The 25174-nt window shown below is 36.4% G+C and overlaps 3 protein-coding genes across 3 annotated transcripts; 1 reads left to right on the forward strand and 2 right to left on the reverse strand.

Annotated features, from left to right (window-relative positions):
• Nucleotides 1-2747: 2747 nt before the first annotated feature.
• On the reverse strand, nucleotides 2748-5331 carry LOC125651426 (uncharacterized). The gene has a single exon (XM_048880005.2). The coding sequence runs from the start codon at nucleotides 5115-5117 to the stop codon at nucleotides 3501-3503; it is 1617 nt and encodes a 538-aa protein (XP_048735962.2). The 5' UTR covers nucleotides 5118-5331; the 3' UTR covers nucleotides 2748-3500.
• Nucleotides 5332-10714: 5383 nt separating this feature from the next.
• On the reverse strand, nucleotides 10715-15160 carry LOC125650804 (uncharacterized). Its single transcript, XM_048879325.2, has 4 exons — nucleotides 14230-15160; nucleotides 13733-13934; nucleotides 11481-11654; nucleotides 10715-11238 (listed from the first exon to the last, which is right to left on the reverse strand). Exons 1-4 carry the CDS (start codon nucleotides 15091-15093, stop codon nucleotides 10838-10840), a joined length of 1641 nt encoding a protein of 546 aa, XP_048735282.1. The 5' UTR covers nucleotides 15094-15160; the 3' UTR covers nucleotides 10715-10837.
• A 94-nt stretch (nucleotides 15161-15254) lies between these two features.
• Nucleotides 15255-24074, forward strand: LOC125650805 (N-acetylgalactosamine kinase-like). Its single transcript, XM_048879326.2, has 9 exons — nucleotides 15255-15344; nucleotides 15697-15785; nucleotides 17922-18048; nucleotides 18220-18460; nucleotides 19019-19117; nucleotides 20060-20212; nucleotides 21726-21936; nucleotides 22229-22430; nucleotides 22896-24074. Exons 1-9 carry the CDS (start codon nucleotides 15271-15273, stop codon nucleotides 23107-23109), a joined length of 1410 nt encoding a protein of 469 aa, XP_048735283.1. The 5' UTR covers nucleotides 15255-15270; the 3' UTR covers nucleotides 23110-24074.
• Nucleotides 24075-25174: the final 1100 nt, after the last annotated feature.

Here is a 25174-nt window from a genome sequence, read left to right on the forward strand (position 1 = left end):
CACGGGTCCTCGGAGATGGCCTTTAAAACGGATGTCCCGTGTCACAGTAGGTATGGCGCGTTAAAGAACCCTCACTGCTCAATGGCCGTAAGCGCCGAGCATAGGCCTAAATTTGAAGCCCTTCACCGGTCTTGGTGACGTCGCCATATGAATTAAAAATTATTGAGAAGAGCGTTAAACAAGATACAATCAATCAATAGCATTTAAGGCTATGTTATTCAAATACTAGTATTTGACAAATGAACACTTTATACCCTGTTTAGCTCCCACCCATCTTCCCAAGGAAAGGGTTTCTGATCTGCTCTGCTCTGGTCCCTGGATCATTAAATGCTCTACATGACTATGCATTTTTTCTCTTACAGATGTGATGTTATAGAGAAGAACATTTTTGGTAGAAAATGTGAAAACAGTTGTAATGGTAGTTTTCGGTATAAAGTGTTCAATTGTTATTACGCAACTAACTTACTGTTGTGTTCCAGTTAAATAGTGTATGAACTATTTTTAGAATACAACTGATATGAAACAAATCAATAGTTTGATACATATATATAAGTCACTTATAATAGAAAAAAACAAACAAACTGGACAAAAAAGAAAGTTACACATAACCACAAACACTAACAAATGCCACATGTCAAAACACACCAATAATACAGGATTATGAAACGCTTTACATCCATTTCTTTACCTTACCAAAAATCATTAAAATGACTTGTACTACAGAATCCAGTGCATAATTATCTGTAAATAGCAATCAAACCATGAAAGTGGAATTATTTTTTGTAATCAATAATGAAGTTATTTTCAATTCAAAATCAGGTTGGAGAGAATCTGAATCCAAATAAGTCCGATAAATACATGTATAACTGAAAACAAAATTTAGGAAGTTATTAAGAAAAGATGTTCATCATACATGTGCAAAATTACTTTGAAACTGAATACTGCGTCATCAACAAGAGTGGAGATAGCTCATTTTTAACATGAAAGTTAGTGTAAGAGGATATACTAATTCAAATATGATGATGAATTAGACTAACATATAAGCATGGATTTACATTTAGCAATTGTAGTGATTGTTTGTTATACATAAATCTATATAAAAAAAAAAAAAACAAAAAAAAACAAAAAAAAAAAAAAAACCACACACCAAAAAAACCAAGAGTTTGTACACAGGTACATTAAACGCTGCACTCATCAACTTGTGTGTATTACACTTCTTGTGTAAAAGCTCATATTCATATTGCATGAGACTCATCCGTTTGTCTGAATGAGACATAATACACATTGCTATTGTTTTAATTTTATAAAACAGTTCTTTATATGAAAATGCTAATAACCTTAGCAAAAAACCATAAGATTCGAAGCTTGTGTAGGAGTTCTAATAAGAAGAAAAAACGTAACAGAAGTTACTCGCAATAAATATGCAAAATTTACAACATGTAAATGTAGATAAATGAAAATCCCAAACTATGCACTGAAAAGTTACAAAAGTAATTTTCAAACGGTAATGTGCAAACCGCTGTTAGAAATAATGAAGAGGCATCTCACCAAAAAACTAAATGCATCTTTTTTATATGAAAAGATCGTTCAGCGAAAACAAAATGTGGGGACAGGGAACAACGACAGTGCATCCCCCTTCTTCATCATTTGTACGTTCGGAAATACATGTAGCATATGCATGTCATTGTCAGTTGTTTGTTTGAAGTACAAAGAAATTGAAAACACGATTACTTTTCGTTGTATGTAGCGTGCTGTGGACCGCAAACCATTTCACATTCATGCCTGACACAATGGCAATGTTTATCTAACACTTGTTCTAAACATATGTATTTCAGTATACAGCCCTCGTAAAATTCCACGCGGTGTGTTGAATACTTGAAACCGGGGTATTGTCTTCCATAATATGATATAATATAATGTTGTACCTTTTATCTTTTCCTTGCCCCAAGACTATTATTTTTAGTCTCATTTTTGAAACTAAATCACGAAATCAAATTTGATTGTGTTGACGATGATTCTGAAGAATATCTTGGTCGTTTAGTAATAATAAAGTAAGCTTAAGTTACACCGTTGCATCCTCTAAATTTCTGCATGACCGACTTACATATATGATCGGGGAAGGTGTAAGCAGTTACGCAATATCATCCTTCTGAGACACCGATCTCTGTCCTTCGCTGTCAAAGCATAATCGTGCACAAATTCTTTCTCGTTCACAATGGACGCGGATCAGTTAATTTTTTTACTGTGTTGCACACATTTTTGCTGTGTCGGACAAAAATTTTACTGAGTCGGAACAGCAGCCAAAACACAAGTGGAAAACCCTCCTGATTCGTGTATAGCTTAATGACGTGGCTTCTAATTATAAATTGCACCATGCAAATTGATTTTCCTGGCCTCTAAGCGCCATGCGAAGGTAACAATGCAAAGGCACCCTAGCTAAAACGGTTTCATATACATATTTTTATTCAATTTTAGATTTTGAATCACTTTAATTATTACAGACGCAGATTCAAATGGGAATTTTAACTGAAGAATGACCTGCATCTGTGTCTCACTTTCCCCAAGAATAAGGACAAAAATATCACCTATTTTATACATACTTTATTCACTGTTCAACGAACTGTATTTCCGGGGGAAAAATGCAACCGCAGATATGAATGTTATCCCCGTACTAGATCGTTTGTAAAATTACGACTACTTTAAACACGACTTGACTACAGCGATGCATAAATTCGCCTATAGGTGGCGATAAACCGGAAACATGATGACGAAAGCAAAATCCAACTGGCGGCAATAGGCGCTTAAGCTACGCTTAGCGCTTAAAAAAAACCAAGAAACAACATTCCATACCCTGATTTTCATATATATTTTTTTATAATAGTTAGTAAATATTTTTTACAATTGATATCATATGCATTGTACATGTATTCAACATACTTTAACATTCGCCAACCCAGCACCGCAAATCGCACCCCTCCCAAGTCCTGGTTACGAGCCTTTAGTGATTCCACAATGTAGTCAGAGGTTCATCAGAGTCAACGCAATCCCCTCAAAACATTATATTGAATCAGACAATCTGACTTGCATGCAACACACCCACTTCACTCCTCACTCAACTTCAGCGCAAGAAAGACAACTGCAGTCCGCGCTGTACTGTATAGAATGCATTAAAAAATCTTATAATTCGCTAACTTTAAATCATTGCTTTGTGTCGAGTGAAATTTCAAAACCATGCAGAAACAAATTGGGTACATACCCAATCGAGTGAAAAATCTAACAGAATGGACTGATTATTGTTTGGTGCAGTCAGTTCAGAGTCTCCTTAGCATGTACAGTTATCACAATAGGTGGTCTTCCTCTCCGATCTAGAAGAGGGATCTAGAATGACGTAACATGGCACAAATTGGTATCTGTTTCAATATAGATCCTAAATCTAGCACTGTATGAAAATTCATCTAATATGCAATCGGCATTGTTAGTACATGGGTATATAAGAGGTATTAATTCTTATCCAAAAACTGCCCAAGTCGATGAAGATAATTCGACACTTTCTTGTCCATTACGTTTCGCACATCGTGTTCTTTATCTAGGAGATCCTGTCGGATTTCAGCCTGTAAATTATTTCCCAAGTCGTCACCAATACCGCTCGACAGAAATGTGGTGCGACCTCCCGCGAGACGACGAGATCTCGTTCCATCCTTAGGAGCATGCGATGAAAACATTGCCATTGACGGATTCATGCCACTCAGCGATGATTTAGATCTTCGAATTATCGGCTGTTGAGAATTTGAGGGCAGAGTTCTCGTTCTTGAGAGGTTTGCTGTTTGTGAGCGAGGCGTTGTGTTCTTTGATTTATCAACATCAGATCGTGGCGTGAATGACGTAACAGGTCTATTATTTCTGCGCGGTGTGATTGAACCCTTATCTGAAATTTGATTGGTTGTTGTTGAGGACTTAGAAATATTCAATTGCTTCAATCCTCTAGGTGAGTTACTTTCATAAAAAGAAGAAACATCAGACTGTGATCGTCTCTTGTTCAGCTCTTTCACTTCCTCTGCAGTAAACGTCCTGGTAGCCATTAACTTCATCTTGCCTTTCGAGGGTTCCACCATCTCTAGATCAAGCACGGACCCGCTGTCCAGACTCAGAATAGATGGGGTGGTACTGTCAATCATATTGTCACGCACAATGTCCATTCTAGACTCTGGGCGGGTCATAGGCCGCTTTTTTTCGAGTGTCTTGCTCTCATCATGTGTTTTATCAGAGGCTTCTTGAGAAGAAATGGACATTTTTCTATCACCTTCTTGGACCACTCCGTTTGAATTAAGGGCATTCTGAACTGCACTGAGGTCCTCCTTAACAATACTCAATCTGTGATCGTCCAGAAACTTTTTCCGATTGTGTACGGAAGCACTTATTGTTTTCCGTTCCGACGAATGTCTTTTAAGTGAACTTCTGAGAGTTGGATAAGCTCCTCGGGGAGGTGGTTTTGTCTTACTTTCTTTCTGGTTCAAAATCTCAGTTTGATTGAAATTTGTGAAATTATTCAGCTGCACCTTAGAAGGTAGAGAATTTTCAACGGAGTTCTCTGTAGCACCTGAAGTAACGTCCCGCGCTGCCTTCTCGTCTTTATTTTCAGACAATCCGTTTTTAATGGACTCCCTTCGGGGAAGATGGCGTTTCTCCGACGTTGGTCTCGGTTGTTGTTGTCGAGGAGTGCTCGTAGAATAAGACCGTTTGAGGGGGATAGCCGTCTTTGGCCTAACAGAGAGGTCAAGGTTTAACCTTTTGGCCTCGGCGGTGATCCGTCCTTGAAGGTTAGGGGTCACGGATGGGTAGATCCCTTTCAACTTTCCCGCTTCTTCTAGTTTTTGAAATTCCGTGATCTCTGTAGGGGTAAGGTTACTTTTTATTTTTGCGACCTTGTCCTTGAGTCTTTTCTGATACATTTTGACCCCTCTGTTGTCTAGATTTATCAGAGTTAAGGAGTAGTCTTCCTCTACATCCAGAAGCTGCAGGTTTTTCTTCAGACATCGTTCTTCCTTCAGATTAAATTTCATAGCAGATATTTCGGCGTAAGTGGTTTTGCCTTCCCTGTCTGTTTTTATGGAAGGCATGTTGATAACTTGAACGATGTTTCCTTTGAGTATTGAATGGCAATTGTTGAATTTACTGTAAAGAAAGAGATAGAAAAGCGTTTGTTAGGAATTTACCTTTACTGGAGAAAGAGAGGGGTGACGTGGGCTTTCGTGTTAAAGCTTTACAAAATGCAAGCTATTATAATGCCTAGTTTTACCCGAAGTCCTTTTTTTCTATCAATAATAATATATTGTAAACAATTTAAAAACAGTGTTTGTATTACTCCAGTGATAATCTAAAATACTCTCTAAGTTTTCAAAGCAAAAACCCTTACAAGTAGTCTCGGCTGGGTTATCGGAACAAACACGTACAATCAAGTCAACTCTTGTTGATATTTACCCACCCCCCCCCCCCCTTTCAAAAAATGTTGGTTGCAACTTATGAAAGCTAAAACTCAGAATAACACTTGTTTAAACGAAAACCCATTTCACAATCGTTAAATTCATTGACACATTCATTAAATCATATGCCGTTAAGGGGCGGGGGGGGGGGATGAATTATGTCCATTCCTTCGAGTGGATGTGTATTTTTGAATTTAATTTTTTTTTTTTTAAAGCAGTTTTCCTCTTAAAGCAATATTAGTTCTCAATTTCAAAATTTTGTTTTGTTGTAAAAATGTGCTATCATGACAGATTTGTATCTTTAACCATAATCATTAATAAAATTAAAACTAAGTTTAAGATTATATCAAAATAAAGATTTCGGTTCTATCTTAAAATTATATAGTATTATAAATACATGTATATAGAAATATATTTTGTACGGGAGGACAATGATATGTAATTTTGCTTCATTCAGAGCATCTATCTAGGTTTTTTAACACAAATAGTAATAACAAAAGTTTATAAACCTTATTTTTTCTGTCATTGAAATAGTAAATCACAATTCTACAACAAAAAGATTGCCAACACGAAATTGACAGCTAATATTGCTTTAACATGTTTAAGGAAGTTACGTGTAGCTCCTGAGCGTTTGAGCACAACTGATCAGGATGCTGTAACTAAGATTTTACTGGTTCAATACTGATCCCATTGGTGGAAACGCATTACACATCTATCACTGAACCCTATCCAGGTGATAAAAAAATTCAATTCAAATTTTTAAAGGTTTGGTAGATACTATATTTTGTGGCGGAGAGATTGTTTTATCAAAAAGTTCAAAATCTGCATTATATTACAGCTTCTGTTTCATCCAATACATCGTCAATTTTATACCCCTATCTTGTATTTCAGTTTTATAATTCATGATACAAGTAGTTGGGACTTCGAAATAATTCAAATGATGTAATTCATTAATTTGGTTGATATAGTTTTCTAGACAGAACATCGATTCTTGAAATTACTGGAAAGTTTATATAAAAATTCAGTTTTTTGGCCAATGATTCAAACATTTGATCTATAACTCCATTTTTTAAAGTTCCATTATAAATCCTGAAGACAAGACGTTGTAATCTATGTGCAATTTTAAAAAATTGGCATTACTCCTAATATGTTCTTTTTTACTCTCAAATTCTACACCATGAATCTTGAGTACAAAAAGGTCATTATTTCCAATCTTCCAGTATTAAACTTTTTTTTATATCTTTAATGTTAGAAGACATTATTATGTATCTATTTTATGAAATGAATGATTGTGTTGTGTTAATACCAATAGACGAATAAAGCTTGAGTAAATTTTAAGTGCAAAAAGATCAAGTTTAAAGCATTGTAGCTCGATAGCAAGCACTATCACCCTAGTTTTTCTGTTTAATTTCCTAAATCTCCTTAAATGTAGAAATCAATAATACATTTCCCCCAAAAATTTACAATCCTACAAAACTCAAGTGCGAACCTCTTTAATTACACCTAGCAGTGATATACATGTGTAGGGAATTTGCAAGTGTGCTCTCACACACACACACATATATATATATATAAAAAGCACTAAATAATCACAACTAGGTACTGAAAATTTTCGCCCCAGCCCGGGGTCGAACCAACGACGTACGGCACCCACCGCCTAGCAAGATTGTCAAACCAGTGCGTAAGTCCACTCGGTCACTACGACTTCCCTGTGGCCGAGTGGACTTACGCACTGGTTTGACAATCTTGCTAGGCGGTGGGTGCCGTACGTCGCTGGTTCGACCCCGGGCTGGGGCGAAAATTTTCAGTACCTAGTTGTGATTATTTAGTGCTTTATATATTAATTAATTGATTTTCACATGCATCGTTTAGATCCTAGGGGTAATTGTAAGGTTGGGTGTTTTAATTGTTTGTTTGTGCTTTATATATATATATATATATATGCAATGTATTAACACTGATCATATATTTACTAGCAGCATTGACCTATGACTCTCCAGAGCTAATTTAAGCTATCAAGTCAATCCCGATCCCTGTTTAAGTTTTCTTTGCCTACTAGAATTGATCATTTCAAAGAGGATCAAAGGCAACAACCCCGATGATCCATGCATCTAAATGCGGTGCTGACGTTTATAAGTAAATGTGACTCAAGCCAAAAATTCATTTGGAGATTATTTTTCTTATATTACCATGACATTCTTCATTGGAAAAATTAAAAATGAACTCTCCATGCATAGGGCCGGGCTAAGCCTGTTTTGGGCCCGAACTCTGTGATACCATCTATATTTATGGTATCACAGAGTTCGGGCCCAAAACGGGCTTAGCCCCTGTGTCTCCATGTGGCATGCTTGAGAATGATATATGCCTAATAATAAGCACAGATCCTTTGAAAGAAACATCAAAAGACGAATTAAACTACAGTCAGAGAGAGAGATTTAGAAATAGAATCAGAGAGAGAGAGAGAGAGAGAGAGAGAGAGAGAGAGAGAGAGAGAGAGAATCACAGAGAGAGAGAGAGAGGTATTACATGGCTCACGAATTTAATTTGGATCTGTAAAGCAATGTACATGTAAAACTAAATGATCACGTGACAAATTGTATAGCCGTAGATCTTTTCGTCATGTAAATTAGAAGCTAAAAAAATATGACTGCCATATAAATATATAAAATTCTCAAACATAACATTAGTTTCCAAAGGAAAATATTTAATATCAACAACTTATCAATACGTGTTTGACATGAAAGAAAAAGCAATACCTTCAAACCTTTTTCCCCAACAGGTAAAATAAATTTTCCAACACTTCAGTCTTCATTTTTCTGTATACACCCAGTGATATTACACTTCGAATGAAGATTAGTATTTCATATAGGTAGCTAGATTACAAAAGATTAAACTGTTGTACATGATATGTATGTAACTCATTCGTCGAGGGATTAACCAGTGAATTAACAAAGCCCGTTGGTGCTGTATAATCTCTCTTATTAAAGATTTACTTTTCTATCATCCAGATTTCAGCTTTGTGCATTCGGTAGTAAAGTAGTGAGAGGGGCGGCAGTTAGTGTCCGAGGCAAATCGAAAAGCTTATCCATTCATACAACTGTTTCCGATCCGAGTCATCATTGGAAAGTATTTTGACATCAAATCAGAAGATTCATTTTCATCCATCTATTTAAAAACGAAATTGAGGTGATGAGCGGGGTTGTCTGTGGCCCCATAATTAATTCCCTATATAACTACTAGTACATACAGGTACTGCTCGTTCATGTGAGAGCAAAATTTGACACTCCTTTCCATTCGCATATTAGCCATTCTCTAGAAATGGTTCCAATTTCATGGAAGCAAATGGTTAAAAATCAATCTCAATTGGCCGGTGACCAAACAAGTTCTTTGCAATTCCTGCGCTTACATTTTTGTTGATCTTTCATTAAACTGTTCCTCTTGGTCTCTTTTGGGGTCGGAGGGGGTTACTTTCTTTGTGTCTCCACCTCTTCTGTCTTTCTGTGTTTGCAATATCTATCCCAGAAGACACTAATAAGCAGATTCTCAAAACTTTGATTGAGCTGAAGTAAAATACAACTTCAACCAATTACTTCTGACCTCCGTGCCATAGTACATACCACCACTCACAATAAGAAAGAAAATAAGATTTTAGATTCAAGAATAGCTACGTGTGATGTTCACTTGTATCATCATCAATAACACGAGCATCACATACAATGTACATCATTAACTGATTTTTCGGATGAGACCACAAAAACCGAGGTCTCGTGTCACAGCAGGTGTGGCACGATGAAGATCCCTCCCAGCTCAAAGGCCATAAGCGCCGAGCATAGGCCTAAATTTTGCAGCCCTTCACTGGCAATTGTGACGTCTAGTCTCCATTCCAGTGAGATTCAATCATTAATACCGGTAATATCATTTAAAACACAAGAGGCCGACGGGCCTTAACGGTCATCTGAGTATCATAGCCTATATACACGAAGTCTCATATTTGCATATAAGCCCCTCAATATGGAATATTTTGTGCACATGACGTTTATGAGAGCTTCATGGACATCATAATATGCATTTAGCTTTTCTTAAATATATATATATGGGAGTAGAGATTGAAGATGATTGTTTACGATTTGATCCATTTTCACTATATGACCCAAAGGTCTGGACCCCTGAATTTCACAATTCAGGTAGAAAGCTTCATGGCCACCATAATAATGCATCGAGTTTTTCTCAAATATATTATAGGATTAAACATCCTTTTTGAAGATGGGCAACATAACCATGCATTTAGTTTTTCCAGTAGAGAAGATTTTTGAAAATATGGCCTTTTTAGCATAGTTGACCTGCTCATGAGGCCCCAGGGTTGTATAAAGTAATAAATTTCATATTCCTCTTATCCTAGAGATGCTTCACACCAAAAAAGGCAATGAACACCCTTGTAGCTTTCAAGAAGTTAAAAATGTAACATCGTTAACGGACGACGACCAACGGCAGTAGGTCACCAAAGTGACTCGGATATTGCAAGCATTCTCATGAACTGGGGAGGGGGTCAACATTCATAAATGTTTTTAAAATAACTGACATCCGTAACGTTGCCGAAAATGTAGAAGATGTTTGTATTCATGAAGATAGGCCTAACTGACACATGCAGTTAAATTCCTGATTAGAAATTTTAAATTTGAGAATACTCTTGAATATTGAAAACGACCATATAAAATTTTCAAAATTAAAGTAAATCGTGGTCTCTTGTTTAGGAAAACGTAAACGATAAAAGAAGCAACAATTTCTTCCACTCTACAACCGCACGTTTAAGAAAAACTAAATGCATAGTGATATAGAGCAGGAGGGCCTCTACCAAAATTGTAAATTTCATGATCCCCAGGTAGGGGTTCTGACCAAAGGGCAGGGCCATTACTTACTACATAGTGTTTATGTGTAAAGTACTTTTATAACAAACAATTTAGATTCGTTATAGAGGTAATTCATTACATCTAATGAGTTCATCATAAGTTTTAAAACTACAGGGAATAAAAATCACTTCGCTGTAAGTACGAATTCATTATAAGTATGTTCGGCTGTTTGGTTTATTTATGTTATACTGCACTATAAACATGAATTCATCGTGAGTGTGTAATACTGTACTATAAGCATGAATTCATTATGAGAGTGTAATACTGCACTATAAACATGAATTCATTGAGAGAGTGTAATACTGTACTATAAACATGAATTCATTATAAGCGTGTAACAAAGTTTGCTTTATTTTTTTTTTTTACTGTTTCACATCTCTTTACATCTAATGAAGATAAGAAGAATCCATTCCTTGATTCAGTGAATCAGTTATTCAATGAATCAGTTATTCAGTGAATCAGTAGCTGTGATTCATCATACACCACGTCCTCCTCCACCTTCTTTGTTTTAACTTTCAGTTCGATCCACTCCTCCACTTTCACTCTGTCACGTGAATCATGAGGAAGCATTGGCTTCATGTCGTATCCTCTCTCCCGCGTCTGACACAAAACAAAATCGATCAAGCTCTCTAAAACCTTGGGATCAAATCCCACAATTGTGTTGTCAGTGAACGTTTCGTACAGCGCCATTTCTGGGGTGTGCCAGCAGAGATTATGGATGGGACTGGCCTCCGTGTTCTTCCATAGCTGTAACGTGTTCAGCTGGTTGGCAAAAAACTGAAACTTCCTTCCATCCGTTAAAATTCCAAAATTGGTGAAAGGATAAGTGATATCCACATAGCTGTTAAATCCTAAAAAAGAGGAATTTGCCATTAATTTCATGGTATGTTAACAGTTAAAATACACGTAGATGTACTTTAATTAATTTCTTTAATTATTAGGTTAGAATGTGTCAGATTAGAGTCTGATAAACAGTTAGTGTTTCCTCCATGAATTTAACTGTATTATATGACTGCAGCAGTAAGCTCTGACAGGTGCTTTTTTCTTGACTACTTCCTCCATCCTATCTTTTGATAATGAATACAACATTTACCCTGATAATGTGCCATGGCCACATTCCAAGCAAACCCAGTGCTCATTCCCCAGCCCACCCGGGCCTCTGCTGCATATTTTTCTCCATAATCCTGCTCCATCTTCAGAAGTTTGTTCTTGTTGGTGTTCTGTATAAACATGTAGCCAAACTCTGCAGGATCTCCTATATTATACCCTACAATAGATACCAAACATTTTGTAATCGATCTCAATGTTCATTTCCTGAAGTAAACAAGAGGTACTGTGAGCAATGCTCACTAAGAATACCCCCCGCTTACCCCAATCTCCCAAAGGGTGTTGGTAATAGGTATAAACTACCTCTTTTCTGAGTGTAAAAAAGAAATGGCATGACAAACCGAACCATATTGCTACTTCGATGCCCAGTGCGCGTGACCTTTGACCTCAAAATCGATAGGGAACATCTTCATCCCATGGGTAGTCCATATGCATGATATGGTGACTGTAGGTGGAAAGGATAACGCTTTAGAGCCCGGAAACCATATTGCTACTTCGATGTCCAGTGTGCTTGACCTTTGACCTTTTGACCCCAAAATCGATAGGGAACATCTTCATCCCATGGGTAGTCCATATGTATGATATGGTAACTGTAGGTGGAAATGATAACGCTTTAGAGCCCGGAAACCATATTGCCACTTCGATGTCCAGTGTGTTTGACCTTTGACCTTTTGACCCCAAAATCGATAGGGAACATCTTCATCCCATGGGTAGTCCATATGTATGATATGGTGACTGTAGATGGAAAGGATAACGCTTTAGAGCCCGGAAACCATTTGGCTACTTCGATGTCCAGTGCGCTTGACCTTTGGACCCCAAAATCGATATCATAGGGAACATCTTCATCCCATGGGTAGTCCATATATATGATATAGTGACGGTAGGTGAAAAGGATAAATGCTTTAGAGCCCGGAAACCATTGCATCTACAGACGGACGGATGGAAGAACAGACGGACAACCCGATTCCAGTATACCCCCCCCTCCCCCGCAACTACTTGTTGCGGGGGGTATAAAAAGAAAAAAGGCAGAGAACCAGTTTTTAAGTTGTGCTTCAACATGGCAATGTTGTTTAATTTCAAATTTACACCACAGGGGAACAAGGGATGACACGAAAATAGGATACCAGTTGTAAACAAATCTCAAAATCACCTTTAGTTCCAAGAAACATCGAATCTTCCTATCCAAAGGGTGTTAAACATTTCGTAATACAAGTCCAACGTAGTCCGATCCTTTCATATTTAATTTAATGAGTTTTATAAATGAAAATAATTCAAGCTGTCTGCATTGTCGTCGATCACGCACAGGAAAAGATAACTCCTGCAATGAAAGTAATGTAGTCCAATCCTTTTATATTGGATTTAATTAGTTTTATAGACTGGAGTGCTGTACACTGCATTTAAAATCAGGCTGAAATAGAATATTACCTTACAAAGAAAAAAAATTTCCATTTTAATACCGTTATTTGCGTAAAAAAAATTCTAGGTTTTTCGTTCTACATATAAACGCTCCCGAGAGTTTCCGAAAACTGGAAGTTAGTTCATTGCAGGAGTTATCTTTTCCTGTGCATGATCGACGACAACGCAGACAGCTTGAATTATTTTCATTTATAAAACTCATTAAATTAAATATGAAAGGATTGGACTACGTTGGATTTGTATTACGAGATGTTTAACACCCTTTGTATGAGAAGATTCGATCTGTTTCTTGGAACTAAGGTGATTTTGAGCTTGTTTACAACCGGTATCCTATTTTCGTTTCATCCCTTGTTAGATATTTGTATATAGATTGAGAACAAAATGGATAAGAAGCCCCTGTGTTTACACTGAACTAAATAAAATGATGACTGACAAATTGAGAAAACAAATCCTGTATATGATCAGAATGAACACAGTCTCGATTACAGGAATCGGCAGTTTCATCTGTAAAGGTCTACATCGTAAGCAACAACCACTGAGCTTCGCGAGCGCTCACAAAGCTCGTGGTTGTTGTTTACATTGTAGACCTTCACAGATAAAACTGCTGACTCTATGTAAATCATAACAGTGGCACAAAATGTGCACAAAGGTGGCATAGAGACATATATCAATTGTCATCATGAACCTTGCAACTGAAAAAGTTCAAAACTCTGTTGCTCACTGTTTGTTTTCTTCACATTTTCACCCTCAGTCCACAACTATGCTATGATATATATGTGTATTGTGTAGCCCACTAGTTGGTATATCATTATATGCATTTACCTGGATTTACAGTGATGAGATCATCCCCAAATGAACCCCCATATGTCTTGGGATACAGGTGCTTGGTAGGTTCCTGTAGGTTCACTTCAGTTCCCATCTTTAGTGCTCTCTTTTTCTTCTCCTCATTCCTGTCCGCATACACCTTCAACCTGTCCTCCTTCAAATGATCTTCATCAAACACGGCATCTTGAATGTCCATAAACTACAGAATTGTTTCATAGTGAGACATAAATTGTTGGCAGCATATGAAATTTAAATGGAACAAATGCACATTCACTTTTTCCTGAGGTAAAATTAAAATGTTTACATTATGCCTCTGTCTGTTTACCATGCATCAAAGAAAAAATAACACACAGAACAAATTTTTAGGAAGTAATTAAACATGGATTGCACAATTTAAAGTACATGGTGCAATTGTAACAAGATTATTCTGTTTGTATTACTGTGTTTTATTCTTGCTATACATTTGACATTTTCATCCAGTGTGTTATGCATACCTCTGGGAGAGGGTTTTCGCTCCTGACCATGAAGCTGACTTTTCCATTAGCATACACTCTTGAATTCAACTGCAGTTCAAAAGGTGTGCGCTTTCTATGAAGTGTCTTCATTTCATACCGATTATAAATAGGGTGACGCTTCCTTATAATATTGGGTGGGTTCATTCTTTTGATTCCATACTTGTCCCAATGAGCCGCTATTTCGACATTTTCTGTGATCTGCATTTCAGAAAGGTGAGGATACTGACTTCCTAATATTGTTGATATAGCATAAAGTAGTCTTTTTATAATGATACTGGAATGTTGATCTTCCGTTAGTCTTTCATCATTGTAACCAAGGAAAGGCTTTGAGTGTCTTCTATCAAGCTGCGTGTGTTCCTCAGTAAGAATATCTATCACAATTGGTTCTAGGGTGTTTTTTACTTTAGTGAGCTCTTCATCATTTATCTTATCCAAACAGTGAATTTCGTCTCTCAAATTAGCAACTCGGTTAACCACCGTTTTTGTCATTATTTGCTGGTATTTCAAATTCCCCGGAATTCTATTCAATAATGGAAAATTCCAGTACTTATAACAACGGTTATTTTCACAGTACTTTGTTTCCATGAGGCGATTCCTTTCCGCTACTGTGGGCAACAACATGAACTCTTGTTTAGAATCATACCAATCCCAAGCGACTATCGGCTCCATATCACCCCATTTTCCAGGAGGCATTCGAGGTTTGATGGGCGGGTAAACTGCCTTTTGTTCTTCAGTATCATGTTCATTTACACATGCTGTAGACAGACCTCTGTGATTAAACCTGCGAAGACAATGTTGAGTTTTTTGTAACCTTGATAACTTTCTTGACCACATGGCGGCCATTACACACGAAATGCCGAGCTCGACTCTAATGAAAATATACCTGAATTTAAAAAAAAAAACAACAACAAAAAACAACATTAACTGCATATTTTATCGAGAAAAGTTTGATGTTAAGTATTTTTTAAATTAAACTTTGAATATCAATTAATCGGGATCGCAAATGGGTCTCTTGATCACATGACACTAAATATGGCGGAGAATGTACCTGTCGTCGATTTTCAACATGTGCCGCAGACGGCTGCAGCTGACAGGTAACTTCTTCCTGATATTACCTAACGATGAAATTGAAAATATCACATTTCACGACTTTAATCAGATGATTTGGATCAGTTGTTAAAGACGACTGAGTCAATTTTGAAAAATAAACAAGACATTTAATTTTTTTTTAACCACTGTTAACAGCTCACATCATATTATTATCACTTAATCCAGTCTCCTTTGACTTTGATAATGACCCCCTCATCTTATTATCAATATGCACTTGTATGTGCAAAACCAGACTAAATACTCATCGAAAATTAAGCTCTGACAGCTGTCTATTTTGCATTTTAACGACGTTGACAGAGAATTTTAAGGAAAAAATTATTTACTTTATTTTTGCAGATTAAAGAAGTTGACAGAAAATTTTGAAAAAAGGTTTGGGTGTAAACCAGAATTTTTCGGAAGAGCCCCGGGAAGAGTAAATTTAATAGGTAAATGCATGTTATGCCAGTCAGCTGTCTCCCTATTCATGTTCACCAAAACAAAATTTACCGTACAAACACATCAGTATCTAAAACAACAGTAAATGTACTTATTATCATACCACATTTACACAACTATAGAGTTAAATATAAAAGCAGGTACTTATAATTAATTAAGATAAGCCCTCACCAAAGAGGGCTTATCTTAGCATGATTACTAACAAATGTGAAAATAGACTGAATTAATCAGACAATAATACAATGAAAGACAACAGGCCTATCAGATTTGTAGTGCCCTAATCAGAAACTTTAAAGCATTAAAACATAAGATTGAAAACCAATCTCGTGACATTATTTGACACAAATTTATATAAAATGATTATCTGCCATTAATTATAAGTACCTGCTTTTATATTTAACTCTATAGTTGTGTAAATGTGGTATGATAATAAGTACATTTACTGTTGTTTTAGATACTGATGTGTTTGTACGGTAAATTTTGTTTTGGTGAACTTGTTAACTTTATCAGGAAATTAGAATCTGCACTTCTTGGTAATGAAAATATATATATACTTTTGTGTACCATGGATTGACTGTAAATGGGTTTTACATTGATATACTATACTGCTTAGATTTACAGTACATGTATATATAAAAGAAGGACATTGTTTATCTTCGTCTTTATGTATAAGGAGAGATTTACAGACACACAAAAGTTCAAGTGGTACTTGATTTATCAGGCTTGTGTAGACCATTCACCAATGTTACAACAAAGAGCATGAAGAAAGAGAATGTTTTGTTTGTTTGTCAATGAGTTCATCAGTAGACTTTGACACGTCAGTCATATTAAATATTCTTGAGATGTCAGAGTCCCTGTACAGAATGATTTAAGATAAAACATTGTTTTAGTATCTGAGTATAGTGCAATATTTGAATAGTGTTTTACCATCCGAGTATAGTGCAATATTTATAGTGTTTTACTATCCGAGTATAGTGCAATATTTATAGTGTTTTTGCTATCCGAGTATAGTGCAATGTTTTTAGTGTTTTACTATCCAAGTTAGTATAGTGCAATATTTATAGTGTTTTACTATCTGAGTATAGTGCAATATTTTTAGTGTTTTACTATCTGAGTATAGTGCAATATTTATAGTGTTTTACTATCTGAGTATAGTGCAAAATTTATAGTGTTTTTGCTATCCGAGTATAGTGCAATATTTATAGTGTTTTACTATCTGAGTGCAATATTTATTGTGTTGTGCTTGATTATTTTCTGGATCTCCAGATTCAAGTTTTGCAGTAAACTATTGAGTTTTTAAATGAAAGTGATTTTTTTTCTTAATTCAAAAATCATAATATGCCCACATAAGTTTTGTTTTAAAATTACATGATTTCTATTTATGTCTCCCTTAGGGGCGTCCGTGGCCGAGTGGTTAGAGCATCACGGTCAAAATCACACGGCCTCTCACCTCTGTTGGCGCAGGTTCGAATCCCGCTCGCACCGGTAACTGAGAAAGTTTCCCAATTTACTTTCAGAAGGTCGGTGGTCTCTTCCCAGGTACATTGTATCTGGGTTCTCTCTTCCACCAATAAAAACTGGGCGCCACCAGGTATAACTGAAAAATTGTTGTGTGTGGCGGAAAACATCGTTGTGTGTGGCAGAAAACATCAATCAATCAATCTTCCAGAGGGAGCCATATTGTTTTTGTACTTTCTGTCCATCCATGTATCTGTCACAAAATCTTGTGAATGCTTCTCCAGACTCCTACATGGCTTAAATTATCAGATAGACTTGAAACTTTGTACAATGCCTCATTGCCATTTGTAGATAAGGGGTTTAGATTTACGCTTTCCCGTTGCCCAGGACAAGTGCAATGTCGTATCGGGAAACAGACTTAGAGTGATGAGCTTACCCGCACGGGAAAGTAATAAATTTTGAAATGAATGTTTATTCAGATCAATTAAACGTAATATTGACCACGTTAGATTATCAGTACAAGAGGTAATGATTGCAATGCCAATGGATTTAAATATCAGACCGATTGCAGTCTTTCATTCCAGTTGGTAAGCATATGGTAAGTAAATACAACTCTGGACCATTACTAATGCAGACTTTACTATGATACCGATACTTCTTGTTTTTAGGGGAACACATCGATTACTGTGGTTACTCAGTGTTGCCTATGGCGATAGAACAGGATGTTGTTATTGCCGCAGCAGCAACAAAATCTCAAGAAGTTTTACTTTCAAATGTAAAAAGTGATTTATACAGGTACCTTGGTGATTTAATTAGAAAAAAATCAAGAGTACTGAATTGATTAATTGTCTATTGAGTTTCACATTCAGATATATATTTGTAATTCCTTAAAGGTGACTGATGAAAGCTTTGTGGTGATAAAAGTGTTTTTATAAAGCCAACTTTACTTGTTTTTGTTTTTTATAGTGATTTTGAATTTCCAATTAACAATGTGGATATCAACAAAGATCATCCGCGGTGGCAGGACTACTTTCAATGTGGATTTCTTGGAATGGTGGAACACCTTCAGCTCCAGTCCACGGCCTGTGGAATGAGGTGTATGGTGGACGGCTCGGTTCCTCCGAGTTCTGGCTTGTCCAGTTCTAGTGCACTTGTGTGTTGTTCTGCCCTGGTCACAATGCATGCAAATGGTCAAAGTCTACCCAAGGTAAAATCCTGTAGTCACCTGACAGAGTAGTCCTACTAGTCCAATACTATAGATTCCTTATATATAAAAGTATTAAGTGAGTACTTATGTATACCAGTATTATGTGAGTACTTATGTATACCAGTATTATGTGAGTACTTAGGTATACCAGTATCATGTGAGTACTATTGTATACCGGTATTATGTGAGTACTTTTGTGTACCAGTATTATGTGAGTACTTTTGTATACCAGTATTATGTGAGTACTTTAGTATATTAAACAGTATTACATAACTTTTTCCAAGGAAGTGTAATCGATGTCAGATGACAGAAATCCCCCTCCCTCTCACTATTTGAAGTTAGATTTTTATCCAACATTGATCTTTTGATCTCGCTCCTAAGCAGATGTGACATCACAATTGAGTGAAAGTCGTCCCTGGGCATTTACAGTGCGGGCCATAAAAGCCTAAGTAAAAGCTCTATAGTAAAACAACATCAAAATAGGAAAAAACAGATATTTGATTTCTTAAAACAAATTTAGTTGAGTGTCATTCATTAAACAATTTCTTTCATTTTTAGGACAAGTTGGCAGACATGTGTGCTAGATGTGAGCGCTATATTGGAACGCAGGGAGGAGGGATGGATCAGGCCATATCATTCATGGCTCAGAAAGGAACAGTAAGAAAATTATGTTACATACAAACTTATTCTTTGTATGGAAAGGAATTGCTGAAAAATATAATAAAATGGAATTGGTCCTTAATTCTCATAAAGGTTTGTTGACAAATGGCCCAAGTACTATACATGTAATATCTGAAAATTTTGTTGGGGTTAAATTTTGTTTAATAGGAGGATAAAAGTTATCAATGAAATTGAAATCCATACCGGAAATTGCATTTTAATAGAAATGATGTTTTCTTAGCATGTAAACTTTGTAATGAGATCCTCACAAAAATATTTTAGAAATTTTGTTATTTTAAAATTTTCCAAGTGAAAGTGAAGTGTTTGTCATGTATATAACCACACTTCATGTTATCTGTTAATCTGTTGCGATATAGTACAAAAAAAGAGGTACTTCAGCCATAATGCTCTATACAGGCTTAGTTGATTGAGTTTAACCTGCTCTTTACAGGCTAAGTTGATCAAGTTTAACCCACTCTTTACAGGCTAAGTTGATCGAGTTTAATCCGCTCTTTACAGGATAAGTTACAGGATAAGTTGATCAAGTTTAACCCACTCTTTACAGGCTAAGTTGATCGAGTTTAATCCGCTCTTTACAGGATAAGTTGATCAAGTTTAACCCACTCTTTACAGGCTAAGTTGATCGAGTTTAATCCGCTCTTTACAGGCTAAGTTGATCGAGTTTAATCCGCTCTTTACAGGCTAAGTTGATTGAGTTTAATTCGCTCTTTACAGGCTAAGTTGATTTAGTTTAACACGCTCTTTACAGGCTAAGTTGATCGAGTTTAATCCGCTCTTTACAGGCTAAGTTGATTGAGTTTAACCCACTCTTTACAGGATAAGTTGATCGAGTTTAACCCACTCTTTACAGGCTAAGTTGATTGAGTTTAACACGCTCTTTACAGGCTAAGTTGATCGAGTTTAACCCGCTCTTTACAGGCTAAGTTGATTGAGTTTAATCCGCTGAAAGCCACTGATGTGTACCTGCCTGATGGAATTTCTTTTGTGATTTCTAACAGCTGTGTGGAGATGAATAAAGCAGCGACATCAGAATTCAACACTCGGGTGTTAGAGTGTAGAATCGCAACTCAGGTATACTAGATGTGATAAACAATTCAACGCTTGGCTCTTAGAATGTAGAATTGAAACTTAGGTGAATTCCACAGTCAATGTTAGAGTGTAGAATCACAGCTCAGGTATACTAATGTGATAAACATAGCGATGTACCGATTATCGTCGACTTTCGATTGTCGGTCACTATATCTGAAACGATGTGAATAATCAATTGCCATTTTCAAAATCGAAAATCGCCAACATCGGTATTTTTGTTTTAAATAATATGAATATTCCTGCTGCGACTTAACTAAAATCATAAATGGCTGACGAAGCTGAATCATCCGATAAAATTGAATATTGTTTTAATGTCCCTCTTGAGAATCTTTCACTCATATGGAAACGTCATCATTGCCGGTGAAGGGCTGCAAAATTTAGGCCTATGCTCGGCGCTTACAGTCTTTGAGCAGGGAGGGATCTTTATCGAACCACAGCTGCCTGCTGTAACACGTCCCGGGGCCTCGGATTTTGCCTCTTACAACAAGCAAGGGGTATTGAGGCTCTATTCTATACTGGATACCATAAGAACAACAACAAAAGTTGAAAGATCTATCCCTATCCCGGGAAAACAAAATTGAAAGCATGGGATTATTAACTTCAAATTTCTAATGATTTTAGACGTCTCCATATGAGTGAAAACTTCCCGAGAGAGACGTTAAACAAGATACAATCACTCAATCTTATGATTTTATTCTAATTAACTTAATATTTAGCCAGGGTAAAAAATAAAGTAAATTTAATGTATTTATGCCATAAATTTGAAATTAATAAAATTCGATAATTTTTCGATTAATCAATCGAAAAGGTGCATCCAATTAATCCGATCATTGATTAATTATTTTTTCCCGATTTCCCATCACTAGATAAACAGCAGCATCTTAATTCAACACCCAATTATTGAAGTTAAAACATCCAGTTATACTAGATATGATAAACAGAAATTAATGAGAGCAGTCATTGTAATAAAACGTGTCCAAAAAGTGCTACTGATGATCCACATTTATATTCATAATTGTCAATCTAACATCCCTGATCAGGCCATATTTCATTGTTTATCTATCTTTTGTAGTAAGCAACAGTTGATAAAACAAAGTCATGATAAAGCTAATCATACTGGATTCAATTTCCAATCAATTCTGCTTCAGTATGCATAGTATTATTATGAAGAGTGGATCATAGCCGTTTTCAATGTACATTAAAATATTTCATCATCATGGTCCAATTTTTAAACTTTTTAGCAGACAGTTACAGTGGAATTAGTAATGTTGTAGCCAAAATTTTACAAATTCTTTGGAATGTGATTTCATGCATGTGGTTTCAGAACACTGAAGGGCATCAGTAGTGGATATTGTTTAGGTTTTTGATTTCTCGGATTAGGCTTATTCATGGAATCCACAAAAAATTGAAGAAAAAAATCAGCCTCTATGAAATATAATGAGAATATAGCACATGTTGTTTGTGTAATTTACTAGTACTTCATGTTATTGTTCAGATTCTGGCCAAGAAGAAAGACCTCCAGTGGGCTAACTTTCAGCGTCTGGGAGATGTGCAGAAGGCGCTGAATTTAAGTCTGCCACAGGCTGTAGAACTTGTCCAAAAACTGCTACACAAGGAACCTTACACTCGCTCTGAAATCTGTCAGATTCTGGAAATGAAAGAGGAGGATTTTGTAAACAATGTTCTCAGTGCCAGGACTACACATGGTATGTGGTTCATTATACATGTACAAGTCAAAATGAATGAAAGTTTTTAAAATGATTGAAAAGTTAAAGTATCATTTCTTCAACAACAATACAGGTTGATTTTTATGATGTTAATGAAATTAAAAAGCTTGGTTTAGCAGGATGCACAACATTATAAGTTTGAGACTTACATTCGAGTCTTCCTTCAATACTTTACAGTGCAATCTTTGAGACTTACATTCGAGTCTTCTTTCAATACTTTACAGTGCAATCTTTGAGACTTACATTCGAGTCTTCCTTCAATACTTTACAGTGCAATCTTTCAAGCTTTTTCAACGCGCCACTCACGTGTTCTCTGAGGCCGGACGGGTCCTGTCCTTTAAACACATCTGTGATGAGGCAGATCCCTCTGCCCCGCAGAAACTGGGGGCACTGATGAATGAAAGCCACACCAGCTGTAGGGATATGTACGAGTGCAGCTGCACTGACCTGGACAATCTTGTCAATATCTGTTTGTAAGTATAACAAAGTATATAATTAATACAATTTTCTTTTCCTAATGATAAGGAAAAATCTGGCTATTCACCTGAGCATGAGTGCTTCTACATGTATGTATGGCATCATTTCAACAACTTCACCCCAAGTTCACTTGACCATTGAGTGGAATATGGTTTAAGGAAAGCAGCAACCTGGAATTATGTCCAACATTGCCGTTTCTGATTGTTTTTGTTTACTGTTGACAGGAACACAAGTGGCCTGTGATCCTGTTGCATACATTAAAACACACTTATAATAAATATTGCAACGTGATATTTATTCCTCAATGAGAGGATTACAAATGTAACTGACTTCATTATGAGTCTGTTCGTTATAAGTGACTTCGTTATAAGTGTGTTGGTGATAAGCATGTTGTACTGTACTGAATTGAAGATGGGGAAACAATTGTTATGTAAACAAGAGTTGATGTTTACTGTTGACAGGGAGTCAGGTGCCCTGGGATCCAGGCTGACGGGAGCAGGCTGGGGAGGATGTGCAGTTTCCATGGTACCGACCAATGAAGTGATGAAATTTCTTGTCAAAGTCAAGGAAAACTTTTATGACAAAATTCCATCCAAGGCAGCTTTGGTAGGGACATCTTTGTTTGCCACACAGCCAGGAAGTGGGGCCATGATCTACCTACCTTCCTCTAGTTAGAGGAATTATACACAGCCAGGAAGTGGGACAATGAATTATACACAGCCAGGAAGTGGGGCCAATTGTTAGAGGAAATATCAGGGACTTGTATTTTACCTCTCAATGAGATTGGGATGTATTTGATTATGTTATCTATAGTGCCATGTGTAATGACTTGCTTATCTTGCTGTCTAATGATAAAATATTGGGTCTCTTTTTTAAAGTCCTGTGGAATCATTTAAATTTGTGGGGGCTAATTTTTATGCCCCCGAGATCGAAGATCCGGGGGGGGGGGGGGGGGGGGGGGGGATATTGTTTTTGTCCTGTCTGTCATTCTGTCTGAAACTTTAACCTTGCTAATAACTTTTGAACAGTAAGTGATAGAGCTTTGATATTTCACATGAGTATTCCTTGTGACAAGACCTTTCCATTGATACTAAACCTTTTGACCTTGACATTTGACCTACTTTTAAAAAAAATGACATTGGTCATACATTGTAACTTCCAAATGGTAAATATTAGAGCTTTCATATTGTACATGAACATTTAATTCTTGTGACAAGATCTTTCTACTGGTACCAAGATATTTGTCCTTGTGACCTTGGCCATCTTCGGAATTGGCCATTATCGGGGGCATTTGTGTTTCACAAACACATCTTGTTGAATTGTGGAGATTTTTACTGTTTCGTTGGAATGGAATTTCGTATGGTATCTATACAGTGGCAAATTGTGTATTTCGTTGTAGTTTGATATTCTTGGGATAGGGGTATCCACAAAATCCAGGAAAATTGAACCTCGTAAAATCCATGTTTCCACAGTAGAGAGTGGTATATAGCGAGTCATTACATGAATTGTAATTTTTCGAATAATTTGTACATTCTACCAAATACTTTAGCATATATAAGATGCTACTCAGAAGAAAAAATACATTCAAATTATGTACAATTATCTTGTTATCTATTATTAAAATGTTCTTCCTAGTCAAACTGGTTTGATTTCTTTTTTAGACTTTTTCTAGCCTAGCAGTTTCCAACCCTCAACAACACTCCATGTTAGGGTGTTGCTAAAATGCGAAACGGAAAATTTTGTATGCAATAATGTTGTGAGGAGGTCAGCATTTTGTAAAATCAAAAGGCTTAGTATAAACAAGGGAAGCAGAAATTACAGAGAGAACAGGAATTTAGTCATCCATAGAATTCACTGTTTCATATACTTCATATGCATATGTATTTTAAAATGATTGTAACTTATGAAAAATATTAAGCTTTAATATAATGAATGTGCTTAAAAGACTAGCGGACAGTTTAAGAGGGAACTTATACATGTACCGCCTCGCTAGTGGGCTAGCTTTTCTGGTGATGTGGTAGAGCGTCTCTCTAATTGATCACGCCTCTTAAAGGCATAGGGTCTAAGATATTGGTGAAATTTTGCATGTTCCAAAAAGGTGGCGAAATGTAAGATCATAACGAGAAAATCACACAAAGTTCTTCAGAATGTTTACAAACTCGTTGGATACGATAGTAATTGCAAAATAATTCCCTGTTCTCATTCGCCTAAACTGGCGAGCGTGATCAGCACGTGGCTGGGTGACCGCTACACGTTACAACACGTTTTGCTACAGAGAGTGGGGTGGGGGTCCCATTTTTTATATACATGTATATCCAAACAGTAAAAATGCTTGGTGTCCGATATTTACATATCCAAATTAAAAAAAAAAGAAAGGCAAAACTCTAAAACGTTAGCGCTTTCATTAATATTTTCAGACGTTTTATAATGTGTGTGTGCTTTACAATATGTTCTAGAAATTTGAGCGTATTAGAAAACGTCGTATGAATGCTTTTATCATCGAAATTAAATTGGTAATACGCGTTCTTGTTACATGTAACAGGTTACATATATATATGCTATATCCAGCGTACAGATTAGAAATGTAGCGTTACATCGTATCAGGGACCTATATGTTAGTATATAGGCAGTGGCGTAGCTTCCATTGAGGCAACCAAGGCAGCTGCCTCGGTAAAAAAAAAAAAACCCACCTTTTACGCTGTTAAAATGTCGATAGCTTCTGGGGGGCGCAGCCCCCCAG

This window comes from Ostrea edulis, chromosome 5 (genome assembly GCF_947568905.1).
Source record: "Ostrea edulis chromosome 5, xbOstEdul1.1, whole genome shotgun sequence".
Lineage (NCBI taxonomy): Eukaryota > Metazoa > Mollusca > Bivalvia > Ostreida > Ostreidae > Ostrea > Ostrea edulis.